General features: G+C 37.9%; 1 protein-coding gene across 2 annotated transcripts in view; it reads right to left on the reverse strand.

The window, feature by feature from the left end:
* ACC (acetyl-CoA carboxylase) overlaps positions 1 to 23,083 on the reverse strand; it is a 1,497,654-nt gene that overhangs the window by 248,522 nt on the left and 1,226,049 nt on the right. For both annotated transcript variants that reach the window (XM_090383551.1, XM_090383552.1), the window contains one exon: positions 2,768 to 2,888. In XM_090383551.1, coding sequence (XP_090239677.1) covers positions 2,768 to 2,888 — 121 coding nt within the window. The remainder of the gene's footprint in view (positions 1 to 2,767; positions 2,889 to 23,083) is intronic.

Here is a 23,083-nt window from a genome sequence, read left to right on the forward strand (position 1 = left end):
AGAAGCTCTGCATTAGAAGTAGCAAATGTCCCTGTAGGCCAAGTATGTGTAGATCTGATCTCGAAGTACAGCAGGTCCCCGTTATAACGTGGTTCACTTTATGCTGATTCGCTACAACGCTGTTCTAATATTATAACTCGTATCTGACTATAACGCTGTCACAGATCACTATATAACGCTCTTTTACAGATTGCATTTTTGGCATATTTAATGAAATCGTTTCATTTGATGGAGTCCATAGCTTGAAAGTGAATAGCAAAACAGCATTAAAACATTTCCCATGCTGACTTGAGAAATTTTCCCACGCTCAGTGAAATTTTCTTGCAGGCTAATTTAATTGCAGTACAGTGACTTGTTATGTAGTTCCGAGATCAACATTTTAAAAAATGATCAAGTATATTGCTTGTAATATTTGTGTTATATGCATTTATCTGAAGTCTAGTCATCACTCAGTACAGTATTAGACATTGTGTGTAACGGACAGTTTACTTGAACGTTGTATCATAATTAATGCAACCAACGCAGTTACATATTTGAAGAGTTAATAATGGATGATAAGAATGAAAAAGCAATAATGTCTGGGCACAGTACAAAGACAATAAATGTAAGAAAAAGACTGAATTTGAAAATTAAATTAGACGTTTTGAAGCAAATCGATTCCGGTCAACGACAAGCGGATGTGTGCCATAATTTAGGACTTGCAAGTTTAACTGTAAGAACAATTATAAAAAAATAAAGAATTAATTCTTTATTTTTTAATAATTGTTCCACTGCAAGCAACTAGAGCTAGGCCGACTATTAGGATTGAAATGGAAAGACGTTAACTAATTTTATTGAAGATAATATCCAATGCAGAATTCAGTTAAGTTAAATATTATTAAAAAAGAGAGAGATTAGCCAATATGATGATCTGAAGAAAACTCACCTAAAAAAAAAAAAAAAAATGTGGAACCATTTAAAACTGGTAAGGGCTGGTTGAATAGATTTAAAATCTAGGGAGAAGCCGCAAGTGCAGATCAAGGAACCGAAACTTTCAAAAAAGAACTTGTTAAAATTATTGAAGAGGTGTATTGTGTGTTATACTTCTCAACAAGTTTATAACATAGATGAAGCAGGACTTTTGTGGAAACAAATGTCTAAAAGAAGTTTCATATTGAAAGAAGAAAAAAAACATGCCAGGTTTCAAAGCGGCGAAGGATCGGGTGACTTTATTGTTGGGTGGTAATGCTGTGGGGGATTTAAAATTAATACCCCTTTTAGTTTATTTAGAAGAGGGCCAACCCAAAATCGACACATTTTTCACGATTAAATTCATCAATTAAATTAAATCAATTAAAATCAATTTTAGATCAATTAAATTCATGATTTTAATTAGAATTTTAAGTTTAATTTTGATACGTAAGTAGTTACCACATCGTTATATACGTATGTAATGCAGAATATTTTATATGTACAAATATTTGAATATTAAATATTTTGACCGATATTTGTGCATCTTTTCACTACCGTTTATTATTGATTAGGAAATATCCTATGGAACCGACCGCAACTTACAAATACATATGTTACCTTATGGGAATGCGGCGCTCGCTTGGAGCGGATTCACTTAGCACTCTGTTTTTCCGGAACGAATTATCAGCGTTAAGCGGGGGTCACCTGTACATCAAAACACCAAGCATGTCAAATGCCTTTTAAATATCAAGATATACCACAAACAGGTGTTTATTTTTAATGAAGGCATTCTGGATCCTCCCATAGAAAAAAAACAGGTTCTCCCATACAATCCAGCAAGGAACTGTTCTTCCAAAAACCATACTGATTTTTGCTCAACAGTGATTACAATTCTGATTCCAGATACCATTTAAGTCAGTCACAGACCATTTTTTCTAATGTTTTTCTCAGACAACTAGTTAGAAAAATCTGTCAACATTTTGTGGATGTGTTAGGTGTTTACCTGGTTTGGGAAAAGCCAGTACAACTGAGTGGAGGCAAGCAATAGGATAGTAATTTTCTGAGAGGATTCGGTTGAAGAAAAACAGCAAGGAATGAAAAATATTTTCCAGGTATGTTGTTAACTCTATCTAAGGAATTTTAAATAAATGGGTGATTATTGGGTAGTAAATAATTTGTGCTAAAGTTTCTCGTTCAGAAAGAAAGAGAGAGAAAAAGAGAGAAGTAGAAGGGAATCACCAAGAAAGAGAAGAACGATGATATCCACCTCAGGACCCTGGGCGTGCCAAGCCCATACTCACCAGATGTGAGCCCCTGGGGGAGTTAATATATCCTGTCCATTCCAATTGACAGTGATTTGCTGTTGAGTTTTTTAATTGCTTTAAATCAGTCAGGTATTGGTATCTTTGGTGATAGTGGATGTAAACAATCCAAGAGGCTTTTCTTGTTTATCTTCTTACATGACATGCTTTGGCCCCAAGTTAATATGAACCAACTCTTTTTCATCCTCGTTTATTCCTTCTGTTAGCCCTGGAACAACTTCCCTTTGTACATATTTCCTGAAAATTATAATTTACAAAAATTCAAGTCTAATGCCCACAAGTACTTTCCTTCACCTTCTCAATCTTCAACCTAGGCAACTAAGTACTATAGGTTCTAATACCTTTTGTGTTTGGAGTTCCATAAAAAAAAAAAAACAATAATCATTACTGTAATTAAGCAAGACATAATTAAAAAGTTTATACAATGGTAATAATAATTTAACGTAAAAATAAAGAAAATATAACCAACTAATTTTTTACATGGCCTGACTTACTAGGGCTTTCCCTGCCACCTAGAAGCCATCGAGGATCATAAGGCATGCGTGTTGGCATATAAACAACATCTCTATCTACTGGGTCCAAAGGTTCAATAATGGGCAATTCTCCCCTTCGACACTATATAAAGAAAATAAATATTTTACAATACATTTAAACAAATAAAATTTATATGTAGTAAAATAAGGCAGTGCAATCAAAATTAAAATTTGTGTGTTTAAGTTCTAAGTTTAGTTGTATGAATATTTTTAGCATACTTTCTGACAGATAATTCTTAGGAAAATACTGAGAATTTTATAAAATAATAGCAAAAATATAATTAGCTATCAGCTGCAGTTTCAGAAATTTCAGGAGCTTTCCACAATATTTACAAGGCTTCGGAACACTCCAGGAAATTGTAAATTGGTAAAGAATTTTCTGTAATATTCCAGAAACCAAAAGAACTGTTTTTTATTATGTCATGGAACATTATACTTACAGAATATTATAAAGATATGTATGGAGAATGTGTGTATGTCTGTTATGGGGTTTTTTTTTTTTTTTTTTTTGGTAGTTATTGGCGCATCGGCTTCTGTGGCCATATTGCACCTCCCAAGGTTTTTTGCAGTCCTTTGATCCAAGCCCGAGGCAGGATTCGAACCCGCGACCTTTGGGTTGCCAGGCAGGTGCTTTACACACCCGGCTAGCCCGGTCGGCCATGGGGGGGGGGGGGGGGGGGTTAATGGCGCATAAGCTGCTTGGCTATGATGTGGTCATCTATTTATGATAAAAATCAAAACATTATTAAATTATCAAATTATTAATATAACTTTAATTTATCAAAATCTGAATTCAGTAATGTTTTCCTTATCGCCATTGAGGTAGGGCATTTGTGAACCAACTGTGTCACTGATTCATGAAGTTTAAACAGAAATTACAGAGTCAAAGTTTTGTCTTTTTGTTTGGAGAGGCAGTCAATAAGAATGTGCTTGACAGTTATATAGATGCAGAAATGTAGACACTGAGGTGAATCATTTCCTGTGAATAATGGGGGTGGGTCAGATAAGTACAGTCTGTCCCCGACATATGTAATAGATACATTCCAGGTTTCTTACGTAAGTCGAGTTTTATGTAACTCGGGAAAGACTAATAAAATTTTGCTGCTTCACGAAAAAGTAGCCCCATCAATGAAACTACAATACGATGCATGCAAAAGTGGGTAAATGTAGTACATTAGTAGATTACCTGCTGTTAAAGATGATGTTGGAAATGACCTCCTTGGGCCGCAAAGACAGTGCTGAGCCTGTGCCAGCATGTTTTGGCAAACTCTCTGCATTGATGTACCATCGATGCTCGTGATAGCAGTACAAATGCTCTCTTGTAATTCATGAAGAGTGTGCGGGTTTGTCTCATAAACTTTCCCCTTAAGGTAGCTCCAAAGGTAAAAATCACATATAGACAGGTCTGGGGAATGTGGAGGCCATAAATCTTTGCTGACAGTTTTTCCATCTGGAAAGGCTTCATGAATTTGGGCCAGCACTCTGTGTGATGATGGCAAGTGGCCCCATCTTGTTGAAATGCAATATTCCGATTTTTTCATCATGAAGCATTTCTTCTTGGAGTTAGTGTGGATTTTCAGTTGCCCAGTACCTTGTGTTTTGAGAATTGACGTGTCCGGGTAAATGAAACCAGGCTTCATCTGACATAAAATATTGAGTTGAATCGAGCGTCCTGTCAACGACGCTGTCGAGGAGCCACCTGCAATAATTTACACATTTCACTTTATCTGTCTCTTTTAATTCTTGCATGCACGTTACATGAAATGGCTTCAAATTTAGAGAGTGCAGTACATGTACACGTGTTGTCTGACTTACACTGACTTGCTGGGCTAATTTCTGGGTACTCTTCCTGGGGCTTAATTTCATCCTCTCATGAATATCACGCACTACAGTTGGCGTATGAATAGATGGGGCTCTGTTCTTTTTCACATTGGGGACACTTCTTCGTTTTGTGAAGTGACACGTTTTGTGCCACTTCTTCATCAGTTGCTGTATACTGAATTTTGCTGGTATCCCAGCACGGGAAAACTGTTCTGCAAATATTCTTCTTGTTTCCTTAAATGAACCTGTACGCACAAATGCTTCAACAATTGCAACTCTTTCTGGAACTGAATAAGGCATGATGCAGAAAACTCTTACAAACATGAGCATGCAATCAAGCAAAACAGTCTTCCAAAGAGATTGACCTTGAGGAGTGACACATGCTACTAATCTATAAGGGGAAGATTTGTTTGTGCAGGTGGCTAGTCATGTGTTGATTGGCTGCTGGTTCTTTCAAGCGTGGAGTGGCAGGCTACTTTTTTGTGACTCACCCTGTATAGTCCTGATACACCAAAATACAAAAACCACATAATATCCTCAGAAGAATGAAGAAAAATAGATATAAATACCATTGCAATTAAAAACTTTATCTGGGGACAGCAGTGAAATAGTACCACTGTTACTTATACTCTTAGGTGGCACCACAATAATGGTCAAAATGAAATTTTCTGAAAGAACTTAAAAGAGTTATGTTACAAGAGATGCTGTCACATCTTACAACATGCAAATGGAGTGAGCACTAAATGAGCAAAATGGTATTCGTTGTCCTGTTTTACAAAAATAAAACAGGACAACGTGAATTTGAATTTAACCACAATAACCCAACATGTGTAACAAATATTACATACAAAATGCAAATAAAAGCTCCCACTTAACTCTCAAAGAAAACTGAACTGACTCTACAATCCAGAAAGAAAGGAAGGATGTGGAGACAAAATGCTGAAATTCCTCCGAAGAAATAGCTGATGGGTCAATCCATGTAGCTAGAACATTGTGGGGATTTCTCTGAAGTGCTCTGATGTAGTTCACTGTCTCAAACACATGTTGTCGAATATTTCTTCAGAATTTTTAAAACAGAAAATGAAATGTTAACTCTAGTTATTTACCTAGATTCTAGTTACACCGCAGGTTATTATCCAACATAGTTTGTATGGGAACGAAAATAAAAACTTATACTTGTTGTTCCTTCATTCTTAAAAATTATACAGAAAGTATCTTTACAATTTTACCAAAAAAAATTTACATAAGTCCGAAATTATGTAACTCGGGTTTACGTAAATCCGGGATTAACTGTATGTTCTTGCTCTGGTAATTATTTCTACTTCCCACTGCAATGTGTGGACACTGGAGTACCAAATTTTCTGATCTGGTTTAAAACTGGAGGAATTTATTATTCATTTGAGAGTCCCATAGTTCGTTTTTCCATTGAGTAAGGCATGCTGTGTGAATAATAAATCCAACAGTTGGATGCATTCGTTACATCTAAGGTGGCAGCTTTATAAGTCAGTTCATTTTTTCCCCCAATGTTTCACGTGCTGGGATCTGACAAAAGGTGGCATTCTTCTATTATAATTTACAAAAATTCAAGTCCACAAGTATCTTCTTTCACCTTCTCAACCTTCAACCCACACACACAGGGTGAACTTCATAAGAGGAGTTATGCTTTTTTTTTTTTTTTTTGATTTGGTAGTTCTTGGTGCATCGGCTTCTGTGGCCATATTGCACCTCCCAAGGTTTTTGCAGTACTTTGATCCAAGCCCGAGGCGGGAATCGAACCCGCGACCTTTGCGTTGGAGGAGTTATGCAATGCCAATATTTGAGCCACGGGAATCGGTGTAAATAACATATTTGAAAGAACAGCCCAAGTTGAGATTTTCTAGAGCAAATTTAATTGTAGGTTCAGCTGAAAAGCTACACTCGGATGGAAGGGATGCTGAAATGATGGTAGAGGGAAATATTACACCTCCTCCGATAGTTGATCAGAATTAAAGCCATTGGTACATACTAGTGTAAAATCAAACATATCTCTGAATGTGGGCTGCACAATAATTCTTTCACAATAGGTGTCTGTAGCAGGTTCTTTCCCCACTGGCAATGATTAAGTGTCACAGGTTGGTTGAAGGTAAGCTGCTACCTGTTATATGTTAAGGATGGAAACATTCCAACATTGTGTTTTCAAGAGGATGAAGATCTGTTGGTTTACTAGATAAGTTGCTACTTGTTATATGCTATGGATGGAAATATTCCAACTTTGTGTTAGTTCAAGAAGGTGAAGACCTGTTAGTTTTACTATGCTAGGTTTATTTCTATAAAGATTTTCTAATTGTGAATTGAATGAGTAGGGCTGATTGAGATGTGAGGCAGAACTTTGCATTCTGTCTTCATACAAAGCTTTCCTATGGAGAAATAGTGGTGACTGGTGAGCATCAATGCAGAGATTGTGCTGGTGATGTTTTGAAGGCACCAGGTACAATCCTCATGGCATTGTGATGAACAGGATCAAGCCAGCATAGTACACTCTTTCTGGATGAATCATAGATGGGAACTATGTAATCCAGACACAATCTGATCAATGTACTGAGTGGTTACAAAACAAGTTTCCCTATTCAGGAGACCCTAGTGTCAAAACAGTTGGAGATAGCACTGTGAAAATCGGTGGATGTATGGGGAAGAGATTTGTAGAAGAAAAAAAATTAGTTCAAATTTCTGCCACCAGGGGATAAATTTCCACTGTAAACATAAAATGGAATATTTAACTTAGGATTATATTTTAATATTAGAACTTAGAAATCTACAGATATTGTTCTATGCTTTCCTTCACTTGAGATGATATTCTGAAAACGGACTGCGAGCGACACAATTTCGTGTAGCAGCTCATTGGAAATGTTGGCTACAGGCTCTCAATGCTTGCTTTCAAATTGATAAGCATCTGTATGCTGCCACGGTAAACTGTCTTTCAGGTATCCTCCATTGCCAGAAATCACAGGAATTGGGATCTGCTGATCGGGCTGGCCAGAACTGCGGAAAGCCTCTACAAATGATGCAATCATTTCTGAATGATGAATGGAGCAGTTCCTTCACTTGTCAACCAAACGTGGGGAGGGGCACCATCTTGCACGAACAAGACTACGGTCTCCAAGCATTGCCTTTCTTGCAGAGCGGGAATAATGTGATCTCTTAGAAGAGCACAGTACCGTGCACTAGTTACTGTACACCTTATGGGGCCACGAGGTGTAGACTCTTCAAAGAAAAATGATCTGATTATAAACTCTGCTGTGAATCCACACCATACTGTAACGTATGGACTTTTAGTGGTCTTTCACATAAAGCAGATGGAAGAGAACCCCATATTTAGCAGTTTTGTGCATTTACAGCCCCATGAAGAGTGAAATGTGCCTCATCAGACCACAAGATCATTCGAGCCCATGTATCGTCAAGTTCCACATGAGCCAAAAATCGTAGAGCAAAGTCTATTCGTTGTTGCTGAACACAAGACTTTAGTTCTTGCACTACCTGAATTTTGTACGGGAACCAGCGTAAAATTATTTGAAGCACTTTACATACAGTAGACCAAGGAAGGTTCAAGAATACTGCACCTGACACACCTCTGGCACTACTGACTGGTAGTGTTTTGCATTCTGACCTGGAGACCATTGCAACTGCCACTTCATCCATTACCTCTGTTCAGAAATTTGTCCTGGTTACTAGCCCCTTCTTGTTGTGGGGAGGAAAATCTCTCACTCCTGGGGCTAAAAGGAGCTGCCATGACCTTTACATAATGTGTGTGTGGATCCTTGAATCCAGCCAATAGAGAGAAAATTGATCTGCATTCTTCTGTTGCTGGCATCCAGGTACCAAGCATTATTCCAATTGATTGAGTGAGGGATAAACCAATGATTGTATCTTCTTATGCTTCTTAGGATTTATTCTGTTATCACAACGGTTATCCTCAACCTAATAACAAAGTCATTACTTTATTCTTTTTTTTCCACTCTCTTTTATCTTCCCAATCTCTGTCCACTAGTCCTCTTCTATTCATAGCTTTTCTCACACCCTCTATCCATGTCCATCTTGGTCTTCCTTTCTTTTTCCTTCTCCATGGCATCCATTCCATGGCTACTCTGGACAATCTGTACACCTCCATTCTTTTTATATGGCCAAACCACTCCAATCTTTTTTCCACTATTTTATCAAAGATGGTTTTTTTGGTGTTCATTGTAATCCTTATCATGTCATTTATAACTTTTTCAGTCCTAGACTTTCTTGCCGATCTTCGCCAAAAATCTATCTCAACAGCCAATAGTTTATTTTTGTGTATTTCATTTAAGGTCAAGTCTCAGATCCATATAAAAAAATACTTTGTAATACTGCACTATATAATTGATGTTTAATTTTATTAATGATATTTTTATTCCACAGCACTGATTTTTTTTTTTTTTTAATGAAAACCCCAAACATGAAAGGTATCAAAACCTATAGTACTTAGTACCGTGCATGGGTTGAAGGAGAAGTATGGGGGAGGGGGGGGGGGGAAAGCAGGAAACTTTGCTCTAGAGACGAAACATGGGTTTCACCACTTCAAGCCTCCAATAAGTGAAGTGGTGGTATTTCACCGGTTGATGAAAGTCATCTACCACCTACGAATTGAACATTCCTATAACCATTCTAACTTCATCCAGTCTTCTCTCAATTTTCTGCATAGATGATCTGTCAGCCTGTATAACCGCTAACTGCACCCAAGTATTTAAATTGCTGTACTGTGTTCACCTATATTCCATCTAAATCCAGAACATCTTCAATTTGATTCATGTACTCTTGTCTTATTTTTTTTTTTTTTATGTGAACCCCAACCACAAGAGGTATTAGAACCTATAGTACTTAGTACCGTGCTTGGGTTGGAGGTTGAGAAGACGAAAGAAGATATTTGTTGACACTGAACTTGAACTTCTGTAGATTGTAATTTTCAGGAAATACATATGAAGGAAGGTTGTTCCAGAAAATGGCAGTTGAATGAATAAATGAGGAAGATGAAAAGTTGGTTCTGTGGGTTTCAAGTTGGACAGTTGGCACGTGTTCGGACTGTTTTGAAAGAGAGAGCAGGAATTATAGAAGCCAATTCAGAAGAACAGTGCCCAGGGAAGTATCTGTAGAAGAGGCATGCAGCAGAAACAGTACTTCTATGAGAAAGCGAGTGGAGAGACTCTGTTAGAGATGAATCATTAATTAACCTAACTACCCTCTTCTGAATGGAATCAAGAAGTCTGAGTGAGGTTTTGGGGGCACTACCCGAGATGTGGGAACAATATTCCTTGGCAGGGCAGATTTGCGATTTATACAGAGTGAGCAGCTGTTTGGAAGAAAAGTAACACCAAGAGCGAAAGAGAAACCCAAGTTTTTTAGATGCAGAGGAAGCAATATTTGAAATGTGCTTGAGCCAACAGAGATTAGAAGTCAGGGTAATCCCTAAAAGAGATATATCATTTTGCCTAGAAATCGGAGTGTCACTAAAGATAAGCATAGGAGCAGAAGAATTCTTTTTGCGAGATATAAGACAAGACTGAGTTTTAGAAGGGTTGAAATCAACTAAGTTGTCTTTGCCCCACTGGAGAATTACCCGAAGATCGGCATTTAAGGAATTGGTAGCAGATTTTCGAGAAGTTGATTGAGCAGAACAAGGTTTCTCAAAATGGAAAGTGCAATGAAATGTGCTATCATCGGCAAAACTATGGATAGGATTTCCAGTCAATTTCCAGGAAGAAGGTCATTAATATACAAGAGGAAAAGAGTGGGGGAAAGAACTCAACCTTGGAGGACACCGGCATTAGTGGAGAAGTTAGAAGACAGAGAGCCATCTACCATCACCCTCAGTGAGCGATCAGAGAGAAAACTGGATAACAAATTACTAAAAACAGTTGGCAAACCATAAGATGGAAGCTGGTTTTGAAGACCTTTATGCCAAACACGATCAAAAGCCTTTGATATGTCAAGAGCAACTACTTGTGTTTCACCGAACCATTCCATTGAATTAGTTCATAAATGGGTAACATAAGCCAGAACATCACCAGTGGATCGACACTGATGGAATCCATACTGGCGATCGTTGATCAGATGGAAGGTTTCTAGGTAGTTTAAGAGTTGGCGGTTAATTGATTTCTCCATTACTTTAGAAAGAGTAGAAGTAATTGCAATGGGACGATAATTGGATGGGAGGGATTTGTCACCCTTTTTAGGAACTGGCTGGATATGAGCAAATTTCCAAGCAGAAGGAAAAGCACCTTTGGAATAAGAAAGTGAAAAAAAGCGGCAAAGAATAGGAGTAAATTCAGGAGCACAGGTTTTGAGAACAAGTGGAGAAATACCATCAGGACCTGGAGCTTTCTTAGCATCAAGATTCATCAAAATCCTTCTGATATCCTTTTGACGGAAGAGCACAGGAGGCATTGAATGGAGCGTGTTGGGAATGGGGGGAGGTGTTTTACCAAGATCATTAATACATGAGCTCGAAGAAAAATGGGATGCTAGCAGGTCAGCTTTATCCTTGGCTGAAGTGACAACAGAACCATCTTGTTTGGATAGAGGTGGGAGCAGAGATGGGCAAAAGTTGCGGCCAATAGCTTTGGAAAGAGACCAAAATGCTCGGCTACCATTAGGGCAAGAAGCAAGTTTTCTATTCTTAACCTGTTCAAACTCTAGTTTGGACTGATTAATAACTGCTTTACAATTGTTGAGAGCTTTGGTGTAGACAGAAAATGAAACTGAAGAATTAGAAACAAGCCAATTATGATATGTAACATTCTTCTCTTGAACAGTCTTAGCACATTTATTGGAAAACCAAGGTTTAGATAAAGGATGAGATTTTAAAGTGGAGTGCGGGATAAAGGATTCCATTCCTGCAAGAATAATTTCACTGACACGATCTGAGCAAACGTTGACATCAGAAGTTTTGAAACAGTAATCCGACCAAGGAAAAGAAGTCTCACAGGTCATCCCATTTTGCATTCTTGTAATGCCAAACAACACGAGGTTGAGAATAGCCACAAGATAAAGGATCCATTGGAGAAGAGACAATCACCAAGTTGTGATCTGAAATGCCTAAAGGACCTCTCACTTCGACCGTGTACTTAGAAGGGTTGTTTGTGAGAAAAAGATCAAGCGTATTGGCTGTATGATTAGGATTGTCCGGTATTCTTGTAGGTATATGAATAATCTGTGTTAGGTCATTAGTAATTGCAAAAGCCTCAGCATCTCGACCTGCTGGGTTGGTGTGACTAGAAAATGGAAGCCAGCTGGAGCTGTGAACATTAAAATCACCAAGGAAAATTACCTCATTGTTAGGAAAGTTGGATTGGAGAAAGTCAAGTTGCAAAGAGAGGAAGTCAAAGAGCTCCAAGTAATTAGTGGAGTTGGAAGAACGGTAGAGACAACAGATGAATTTGACACAATGAGGTAAAGAGATTTTAAGCCAGAGAAGATCAAAGAGAGGAGATTCCAAATTGCCAAGTCTCTGACAGGGAATATCAGAACGGACATATGCACAAGTACCACCTTTGAGGCGAAAGGAATCATACAGCGAATAATTTGGGCATCTGAGATGAGCAGTAGTTGAATCAACCGATAAATGAGATTCTGTCAGAAAAAGTACATGGGTTTGGCAGACTGCAAGTGGAAATGGACACCATTGAGATTAGAATTGAGACCACGTATATTTGTGAAATTAATTAGGAAGTGCTTGGGTGGTTTAGATATTTTCGCAGATAAGCTTGCTCTATTAGTTTGACAATTCATGGTGTATTCAATAGATTAAAATTAACTGTCATGCCCCATATTTTATATTCTTCTAGTAACTTTCTGCCCATGTAATTTGCATCTTCATCATCCTGTGCTACCACAACACGGTCGGGTGCAAACAGCAGACTGTAAAGGTACTTATTTTGATCAAGGAGAATATCCATTGCACTGCAGTTCTGTGACTATCGTCTTAGAACAATTTCCAGGTATAGCTTAAACAAAGTAGGTGACAAACAGAATCTTTAAAGTAGTCCTTTGGAAGTTTTAAATTTTCTTGATAGTCTGGACTAATTTTATGTTTTTTTAAAATTGTTGTACATCCTTCTAATTATATCAATTAATGGCTGGCTAATCGACATTTTTTCCATAGCCTTCCACAAAAGATTTCTTGGCACATTATCATATGCTTTTTCTATGCTTTTTCTAAGTCTATGAACATCATACCTACATCTTGGTTTGTAGCCTGACATTTTTCCAGAATATGTTTAACAGTAAATAAATGGTCTATACATGAGCATCCAGTTGAAAAGCCACATTGTTCCTCAGAAATTATAATCTCTTGTTCCAGTTTTGATTTTATCATGTTTCCAAATAGCTTAGCAATAGAACTCATTAAACAAATCCCTCTATAATTGGAACATCTTTTATCACCTTTTTTTGAATATTGATGTGTCGTATCCAACTCAACTCATCTGGCATTTCATCGCCTCGCATTATTTGTTGAACAGTCGAATTAGTAGATTTATAACTTTTAAACATCCACATTTAAGCAGCTCTGTGTTAATTCCACCTGGTCTTTTGCCATTTTTATTTCCTGTTACACTTCCTTAATTTGAATGTTCAATCCTCATTTTATGGCAACTGTCTCTCTTTCACTTTCTCTAAATTCCTCTCTTCCTTCATTCAACAGCTGTTCATAATAATTGATCCATTACTCCAGATCTATCATTTCCAGTCTAGCAGTTTGCTTATGAGGTTTCTTTAAACTCTTCAATACTCTCCATGCCTCTGCAGACCTTGTACATCCCAGTTTTCAGTTCACCTCAGCACATGCTCTATCCCAAGACTTGTCCTTCGCCTTGATGACTTCTACTTTCACTTCTTTATTTTTTTCTTTATATATTTTTCTATGAGCTTCACTTTTTTGAGCTCAAACATCTTTGGTATGCTTCCTTTTTTTACTTTATTAATTCCTTAATTTTCATGTTCAGCCAGTCATCTTTTTTCATCTTTTGAGATTTTCCTATTACTTTTCCAGCAATTTTCTCCACTGTTTCCTTTAGATATTCACATATGTCTTTTGCACTCTCCCCATAGCTTTCATCTAATTCTTGATCTAGCCTTCGTTGATACAAATCCTTAGTGCTCTCATCTTTTAGTGAGTCCACATTAAATATTACAGTGTCAAGTTGTTCATTCCTCTCAAAGTCTTTCTTCCTTTTTTGGGACCTACAGCACATCCATGGGACCTACAGCAAAGCCTTCACCAAAAAATTATCAGACCCACAAGTTGCTCCTCTCTGGGTCCTAGCACCACAGACAAAAATTGTGCTTTGTTGTTTAGTATTCATATAATCAATTAGTGATTTTGGTCCCTTTGTTTCTTGGAACCATGTGAACTTATGAATGTCTCTATGTTGCAAGAAGGTGTTACTGATCTTCATCTTATATTGAGAACAAAGTTCTATCAGTCTCTCTCCATTGTCATTCTTTACATTTTCTCCATATCTTCTCACTATTTCTTTGTTCGCAGCTTGTTCCACTCTGGAGTTCAAATCTCCCATTATGAATATCTCTCTGCCACGTGGAATTGCTTCTATTACTTCTGTCAGATTTTCATAGAAATTTTCTTCAATATCTGAAGGAGACTCATTGTTAGGAGTATATATATCCCAATAATAGTAATTTCTCTTCCATATATTTTAATTTCAAGGGTCATTATTCATTCATCAACAAATCCCCATTTTACACTAAACTTTCTAAGATTCTTGTGAATAACCACAGCCACCCTTGCCTTAGCTGTTACAAGTCGGTCAACACCAGACCAAAGGAAAATATATTCTACAATCTCCACCTCTCCCTTTCTTCTTTGTTTTAGTTAAGACTGCCACATCCAATTTATATTTTCCCAATTTCAATAGTATATCTTCTTGTTTTGTATTGACTTCTTGTACATTCCAGCATCCAATATTCATAGCCTTTTTCTGTTTGACATTTCGATTCCAATTTGTCCATCTGATTCTTTCACTGTTAGGTCTTTTAGCATTGAAAAAATGTTTTTTTCACCAATGATATCTTTACCTTGTCATGGTGTGGGGCTTGTGTCTCAATGACCTACAGAGCTGTGCTGGTGGTTGCTGCTACCAATAGGGTAGTAAGCTACTACCCAAGCCAGAAAGGTTTGTAGCTAGAGACCAAACAAAAAAAAGATACCCAATGTTTGTATACAGAGACAAAACTTCTATGAGTCATATTTTGTTAGCAGTCATTTTTTCTATTAAGTTACTGAGAGACCCTTGCTACAAGAAATAAGGTAGCTATAGAAAGGAAAATTACTTTATTTTTTTATATACATAGCACATTTCCTTTCTAATTGTACTATTTTTCTGCCTGAACACAAACTTGCATCCATGTAACTGGAGTCAATAAATGAGCAATGTTAAAAGGAAAGGCACATGAAATGAACAACTGAGCGATATTGGCACACTGACTGAACCATAGACTATTACATTATGGCTGGAATTTTATTTAGCATCAATCGATCTGTCTAGAGAGTGGTATAAAAAAAACTGTATACTCTCTTCACAGTTTCGTACATTCTTTTCCTATCTTGAAGTTATTTTATCTAGTTTAGTATTTTTTTTTTGTTTATGTTGAAGTTATTTTATCTAGTTTAGTATTTTTTCTTTGTTTATGTTGAAGTTATTTTATCTAGTTTAGTACTTTCCACAAGAAAAGGTATAGTTTTTTGACGATTATACTTGCTGAATTTTAATTCTTTAATTTTGAGGGTTTAGTGTCAAACAACTTTAACTACAAAATTTTTTGAGGTAACTTTAGTTTTACTTCACAAATACCAATACATACTATGTCATAGAGCTGTATCTCTCTGATTAGTACTTCACAAGTTAGCTTGGGCTGTAAGTATATTTCCAGTATATCAAGAAAATGACTTTTTCTTGGTTAACTACAAAAACGTTAACTAAAATGTATAAACTGGGACTGAAAAGGAACAGGGATGGACAGTATACTGAAGCTCATGAATCAACTCTTTATAAGATGCCATTTGATACTGAAATAGAATTCTATTCAAGTGACATGGATTCTGAATCTTGTGCAAATGTATCTGTTCACATTAGAATGCTACACAACAGATGTTGGGGATTACTTGGAATTATGATTCTTCATAGATAAAATCCATTTACTAAAGCACTGCCCATTTGCTCCACCACCCTAGAGAAGCATCCTAAGACACACATGAAGGACCCATGCAAATATAAAAGGCAGCAAACATGTTAATAACTAACTGCTTGGTCACTTGGTAGCACTGTTCTTGCCTTCTTGTGGTGGGGCCAGTTAAACATGGAGGAAAAGTAAATTTTCAGGGCAAAAGGGAGCAAAACACGGGAATGAGACTATAAGTGTGAAGACGTGGACTTCTGGAGCTGCAGCAACCGGATAAGTTTTCTTTGAAATTTTATCATATTTTTGATTAATTAATGTATTAATTTGTGTTTCACAAATAGATTAGACAGGCTAAGTAGCATTCATTGTCATATTTTTCAAATTTAGCTGGTAATTTTGAAAGTCACAACTTTGTACTCATACCGCTATAGTATCGATGTTTTGTTGGGAATATTGTAGCGTAACCAGTACCAGTGTTTTGGTGGAATATATGGCAGTGTAACCAGTAGCACAGAAGAATAATAATTGTAATAAATAAATATTTTGAAGGTTTTACTCACTTTTTGGGCATATATCTTTTGTATTTAGCTGAGGATATAACTAATTTAACACTGTGATCGTTACAGTATAGCGTAACTTGATAGCTTATAGCTCAAACTCAATAGCAAAGGTATAACGTAAAACTATATAGTGGAATACGTATTACTGCATTAGCTTGGTATAGTATAGTACAGTAAATTAATCAATTAAATTTATTAACCTTATTAATTTTCTTGTTAATTACTTACATTGTATTTAAATGGAAATCATGCAACAGACTAGAGCAGCAAAGCAATTGCACAAAGCAGCAGTATTGCTGCGGATCAGGGAGTGAACTGAAGGGGCGGTTCTCCAACGCACCAAACTTGTGAAATTTTTGTGGTCCTTTCTGGAACATGCCATAATCTAGTCAAAGAGGATGTTTTTGAGTGTGTGCGTGTGCTAGGAGCAGAGTGTCAAGAAATTAGGTGGCAACTCAGCATTCTGATGGGTGTCCATCACAGTTTGAAGAGTAGGGTAGATGCCCTAGAAGGAACTGAAATGGGATGGGGGGGGGATTCAAACTCTCAGTTGCCCAATCAACACAAGAGCTCATTCTTGTGCATCAGACAACACAGCTAGCAATCTTTAGGGCAGAATGCGGTGGTCCCACAGGAGCTAATTATTGTCAGAGATTCTGTTGTCATGGAGATGGGAAATATATTGAGAAAAAAGGATACATGGAATAGGACCAGGCTATGTCTGTCAGGGACAAAAGTTGATGAGGTTGGAGAGCAGATATCATCTTTTAAGGGAATAAAAGGTGATGTTGTACATGTTGGCACTAATAACATTAAGAGTAGATCTGTGGAGTTACTTGACAAGTACAGGTCAATGTCGAAAAAAAGTAGCAGTTTAGGTTAAATTTGGAAGTGTCTGCAATTATGTCTAGACACAATCAATTAGGCCCTGGAGAGGTTGTGCAAGGCTCATGGGGTAGAATTTTTCTCGGCATGGTCTGTGCTTATTATCAGGAGAGACTGCTTCTACAGGGATGGAATAAACTTAAATAGAAAGGGTGAAAGAATATTTGCTGATGCTATCGAGGCAGTGTTAGGTGGTTCGGAAAACTGCTAGCATGGGGGGGGAGGGATTCACAGACTAATAGATTAACAGTAGCCACAGATAGAGGTGAAAGTGATTCTTGCAATGCTTTTATTGGAATGAGCAGCAGCCTGGAAAGTAATGTACTGGGAATTTCAAGTAATGCTGGGAGTCATCATGGAACAAGTAAATACATGGGTTGTGTTAGGATAACTAAGAGTAAGAACACGTACATGTATACTTGCATGGGCACCAATGCAACGAGTACACAAAATAAATTTGATGAATTTGAGGTGAGAAAGGATAGAAGGGGAGGTGTGGTGATGCTGTTAGTTAAGAAACACATAAAATAAAAGGAAGTGCATCCATTTGACATGGGTGGATAGTTCAGTGTTGAGCCAGTTTGGTGTAACATAAGCACTGGGAAAACCAAGTTGAAAGTAGGAGTGTGTTATACTCCTAATGACTCAGATGAGTACAATGAACAACTGTACAGAGAAATAGAGTGGGCCAGTAAATCAGACTGTCTTATAATGGGGGATTTTAACTTCCCAGATATAGACTGGAACTTGAGAGTTGGCACTCATACACTAGCAAGACTTTGGCGGATTTATTGGATGATTGTTTTCTACAGCAGCAGCATTTTCGAGAGGCAATCAGAGGGAGTAATACTCTTGGTTTGATTATCAGCGGAATGAGACTATAAGTGTGTCTCATTCCGCTGATAATCAAATAACTATGATTATGGTATGCTGATACATTAATAACTATGATCATGGTATGCTGATGTAGGATTTACTTAAAGATGTAACTACCATCAGGGGTAAAGGGGAGGGATTTTGCTTTTATAAATGTGACTACAGTGGTCTCAGACAATTTTTAAATTCTATATAGTGGGACCAACTGATTATGTTACCAACAGTAAATTCTAAATGGGAGGCATTCAAGGAATTAATCTTGGAAGCTACTAGGCTTTTCATACCAACTAAGAAATACTTTTCAAGGTTGAGGCTTAAATGGATGTCAGATGAACTAATGAGACTCGTGACAGAGAAGAAAATGCACGGGATGTAAATAAATTCTCCGGAGATGCAGATGCCTATGGTAGATATAAGATAGTCTGTAATCAAGTCACAAAGAATTTTTTTTTGAAAATCCCAAACACGTGAACCCAAGCATGGTACTAAGAACCTATAGTACTTAGTACCATGCTTGGGTTGTAAGTTGAGAGGATGAAAGAAGATATTTGTTGACATCCAACTTTCCTTGGTATGTTACAAGGAATGTTAGGCAAGCAAAAGAAGATTATGAGAAATGTTTGGTAAAGGATGCAAAGAAAAATAGTGAAGACTTCTTTACTTATGTAAACTTTACTTACTAGAAGGAAGGGGATGAATCAGATTGGTCCACTTGACATTGACGGTTTGATGGTTGATAAACTTGCTGAGGTAACTGACAAACTAAATGAGTATTTCGCATCTATATTTACAAATGAGGATGTCTGCAGGGACATGAAGACCAGAAGCTTATCAAACTCTGGCAGAGAGCTAACTGATTTTGTAATAACTGAGAACCTGAACATAAGAAAAGCACCTGGGGGTGAATGAGATCTATCCAGTTATATTACATGAAGCAGCAATGGATGCAAGCAAACTCTTAGCCATAATTATAAAAGCTTCCTTGGACTCAGGGGAGGTCCCCATGGGCTGGAGTTGTGCGAATGTGTCCCCAATTCACAAAGGGGGATCACCAAACCGTGACACAAGTAATTATGGACCTGCTAGTTTAACTTGTGTTCCAGGGAAAAATAATGGAGCCACTGGTTAAATAAGCACTGCAGGATCATATAGACAGCAGTTATAGCGCAGACACATCATGGGTTTGTTAAGGAGAAGTCTTGTCTGACAAATTTGATTGGATACTATGATGTGATCACAAAAGAAATGAATGTCAAAAATAATTTTGATTTCATATACTTGGATTTTAGGAGATCTCTTGAAACTGTTGCACATGGAAGACTACTGTACAAAGAGGAGCAGTATGACATTAAGGGCAAATTGTTGCTATGGATAAAGGGGTGGTTGACTGGGAGAAGACAGAGAGTGATAATCAATGGACACGGTTCTTCATAGACTAATGTTGTTAGCAATGCCCAGGGTTCAGTGTTGAGCCCATTGTTGCTTTTTGTATTTATTAATGATATCGATGAAAGTATATATTAGCATTAGCATTAGCATTAGTAGAGGCATATGATTCAAGAAAGCAAGCTTATTCAGCATCAGCCAAAAAAAAAAAAAACACACCACTCCCATTTCACCCCTCCGTTCGTTCGAAATACCTGTCCAGTTGAACCTTAAATTTGTTTAGGCTATCGACTTCAACAAGTGACGGAAGTCGGTTCCACCAACCAACTACCCGCTGGCCAAAGGCAAATTTCCGCACATCTATCCGACATCCGTCCTTCCTCAATTTGAATTTATGCCCTCTGAGGTGATTATTTTGAGCAAGATGAAGAATCCCATTGGCATTGAGCATGCTCAAACCATTCAAAGCCTTATACACCTCTATCAGATCACCTCGCCGGTGCCTAGTCTCCAGACTCTGTAATTTGCAAAACTTAAGCCTTTCTTCGTAAGAGCAACCCTTTGTTCCATTCACTAATCTTGTTGCCCTTCTCTGTACCCGTTCCAGCAGCTCTACATCCTTCTTGAAATGAGGCCTCCAGACCTGTATACAGTACTCAAGATGTGGCCAAACCATTGCCTTATACAAGGGAATAATCACCTCCTTATCCTTGCTAGAAAAATTCCTGTATATCATTGACAAGACACCATGAGCTACTCTTGCAGCTCATCTGCACTGCTCAGAGAACTTCATATCTGCCTGCACAATTACCCCCAGGTCCTTTTCATTCTCCACCACTGCCAGTGTAGTACTGCTGAGTCGATATGTTGCTCTGGGGTTACTGTTTCCCATATGTAGTACTTTACATTTTTCAATGTTAAACTTCATTTGCCACCTCTCATCCCATCTGTTCAACCTTTCCAGATCCTGTTGCAGCAGCATAGCGTCAGTAGTGTCCTTAACAACCCTGCCAACCTTTGTATCATCTGCAAACTTGGACATTAAACTTGATATCCCATCATCAATATCATTCATAAACACCGAAAACAACAACGGACCCAACACTGAACCCTGAGGAACTCCACTAATAACATTAGTCCACGTTGAGCAGTGTCCATTGATTACCACTCTCTGTCTTCTGCCACTCAACCATCCCCTTATCCATAGCAGCAATTTGCCTCCAATGCCACACTGCTCCAATTTGTGCAGCAGTCTTCCATGTGCAACAGTATCAAAAGCCTTTCTAAGATCCAAATATATAATATCAAAGTTATTCCCTGCATCCAGTTCTTTTGTGACTACATCATTGTATCCAATCAAATTGGTCAGGCAAGACCTGCCCTTAACAAAACCATGCTGCGCCTGAGCGATAACTGAATTCTTGTCTAGATGATCCTGCAGTGCTTCTTTAACCAGTGCCTCCATTAATTTACCTAGAACAGAAGTTAAACTAACAGGTCTATAATTACTTGTGTCAGCCTTTGATCCTCCTTTGTGAATTGTGGTTACATTTGCACATCTCCAGTCCATGGGTACCTCCCCTGAGTCCAAAGAAGCTCTCATAATTATGGCCAGGGGTTTGCTTACTTCCTTTGCTGCCTCCTTTAATATAACTGGATAGATCCCATCCACCCCAGGTGCCTTTTTTATGTTTATCCTCAACAGTCTCTCCTCCACTTTCCTCTCAGTTATTATAAAATCATCCAGCTCACTGCCAATGTTTACTTTACCTACATCATTCTCCTTCCTGAATAACTCCTCATGCGTGAATGTAGATGCAAAATACTCATTTAGATTGTTAGTCACCTGAGCAGGATCCTCAACTGTTGAACCATCAATATCCAGTGGACCAATCTGATTCATCTCTTTCCTTCTTGAGTTTAAATAGGTAAAGAACTCTTTTCTGTTTTTCTTTGCATCCTTTGCCAAGAATTTTTCGTAGTCTGCCTTTGCCTGCCTAATCTCCTTTGTGACTTGGTTACAGACCAACTTATATCTATCATAGGCTTCCATGTCACCCATTAATTTGTATGTATCCCATGCATTTTTCTTCTCTGCCACATGTCTCATTAGTTCATCTGACAACCATTTAGGCCTAAACCTTGAACAATATTTCTTAGTTGGTATGTAAAGCCTGGTAGCCTCCAAGATTAGTTCCTTGAATGCTTCCCATTTTGAGTTTGCTGTTGGTAACATCATCAGTTGGTCCCACTGTATAGAATTTAAATACTGTCTAAATACATCTAAATACTGTTTAAATACATCATAGTCGCCTTTACGAAAACAAAAACCCTTCCCTTTACCTGTGATGGTAGTTACCTCCTTGAGTAAATCCCACTTCAACACACTGTGATCACTGCCACCTAGTGGTTCATTTATCTGCAGATTCTTAATGCATGAAGAATCACTACTAATAATCAGATCAAGAGTATTGCTCCCTCTTGTTGCCTCACGAACATGCTGATGTAGAAAACAATCATCCAATAAATCCACAAAAGCCTTGCTAGTGTGTGAGTGACCAATCCACAAATTCCAGTTCCGCATTCCTTATATCTGTGTGACACCACGTCTCTGATATCCCAACAATATCTGCCTTTGATGTTTTGAGCAATACCTCAAATTCATCAAATTTATTTATGAAACTCCTAGCATTGGTGTACACGCAGGTATACATGCACCTGTTGCTATTCTTAGCTACCCTAACACAACCCATGTCTTTACTTGTACCGCAATGACTCCCAGCAGTCTCTGAAATATCCTGCATCTTGTTTTTCAGGCTTCTGCTCATTTCAATAGAAGCAGTGCAAGAATCACTTCCACCTCTGCCAGTGGCTACTGTTAATCTATTAGTCCTTGTATCCCCCCCCAACTAGCAGTTTTCCGACCCATCTAACACTGCCTCGACAGCATCAGCAAAAATTCTTGCACCCTTTCTATTTAAGTGTATCCCATCCCTGTAGAAGCAATCTCTCCTGTTAAAAAGTACAGTCCAGGCTGAAAAAATTCTACCCCTTGAGCCTTGCACAATCCCTCCAGGGCCGAATTGATCGACAAGGCTCTCATCATATACTCCCTCCTATCGTGTCTGGGCAGAATTGCAGACACTTTCAAATTCAACCCTAATTCACGGCTTTTTTTCAACAGTGACCTGTACTTGCTAAGTAATTCCGCTGGTCTCCTACTCTTAATATCATTAGTGCCAACGTGTACAACTATATCACCTTTTGTGCCCTTAAAAGATGATATCCACTCTACAACGTCATCAACCTTTGCCCCTGGCAGACATACCCTGGTCCTGTTCCACCTATCCTTTTTACAAAGCATGTTCCCCGTTTCCCTGACAATAGAGTCACCAACAACTACTAGTTCCTGTGTATGACTATGGATCATATAGCACTGCAGGATCATATAGACAGCAGTTACAGTTCAGACACAGCATGGGTTTGTTAAGGGGAAGTCTTGTCTGACAAATTTGATTGGATACTATGATGTGATCACAAAAGAAATGAATGTCAA

Source organism: Mastigoproctus giganteus, chromosome 10 (assembly GCF_048544385.1).
Source record: "Mastigoproctus giganteus isolate SK-2022 chromosome 10, ASM4854438v1, whole genome shotgun sequence".
Taxonomy (NCBI): domain Eukaryota; kingdom Metazoa; phylum Arthropoda; class Arachnida; order Uropygi; family Thelyphonidae; genus Mastigoproctus; species Mastigoproctus giganteus.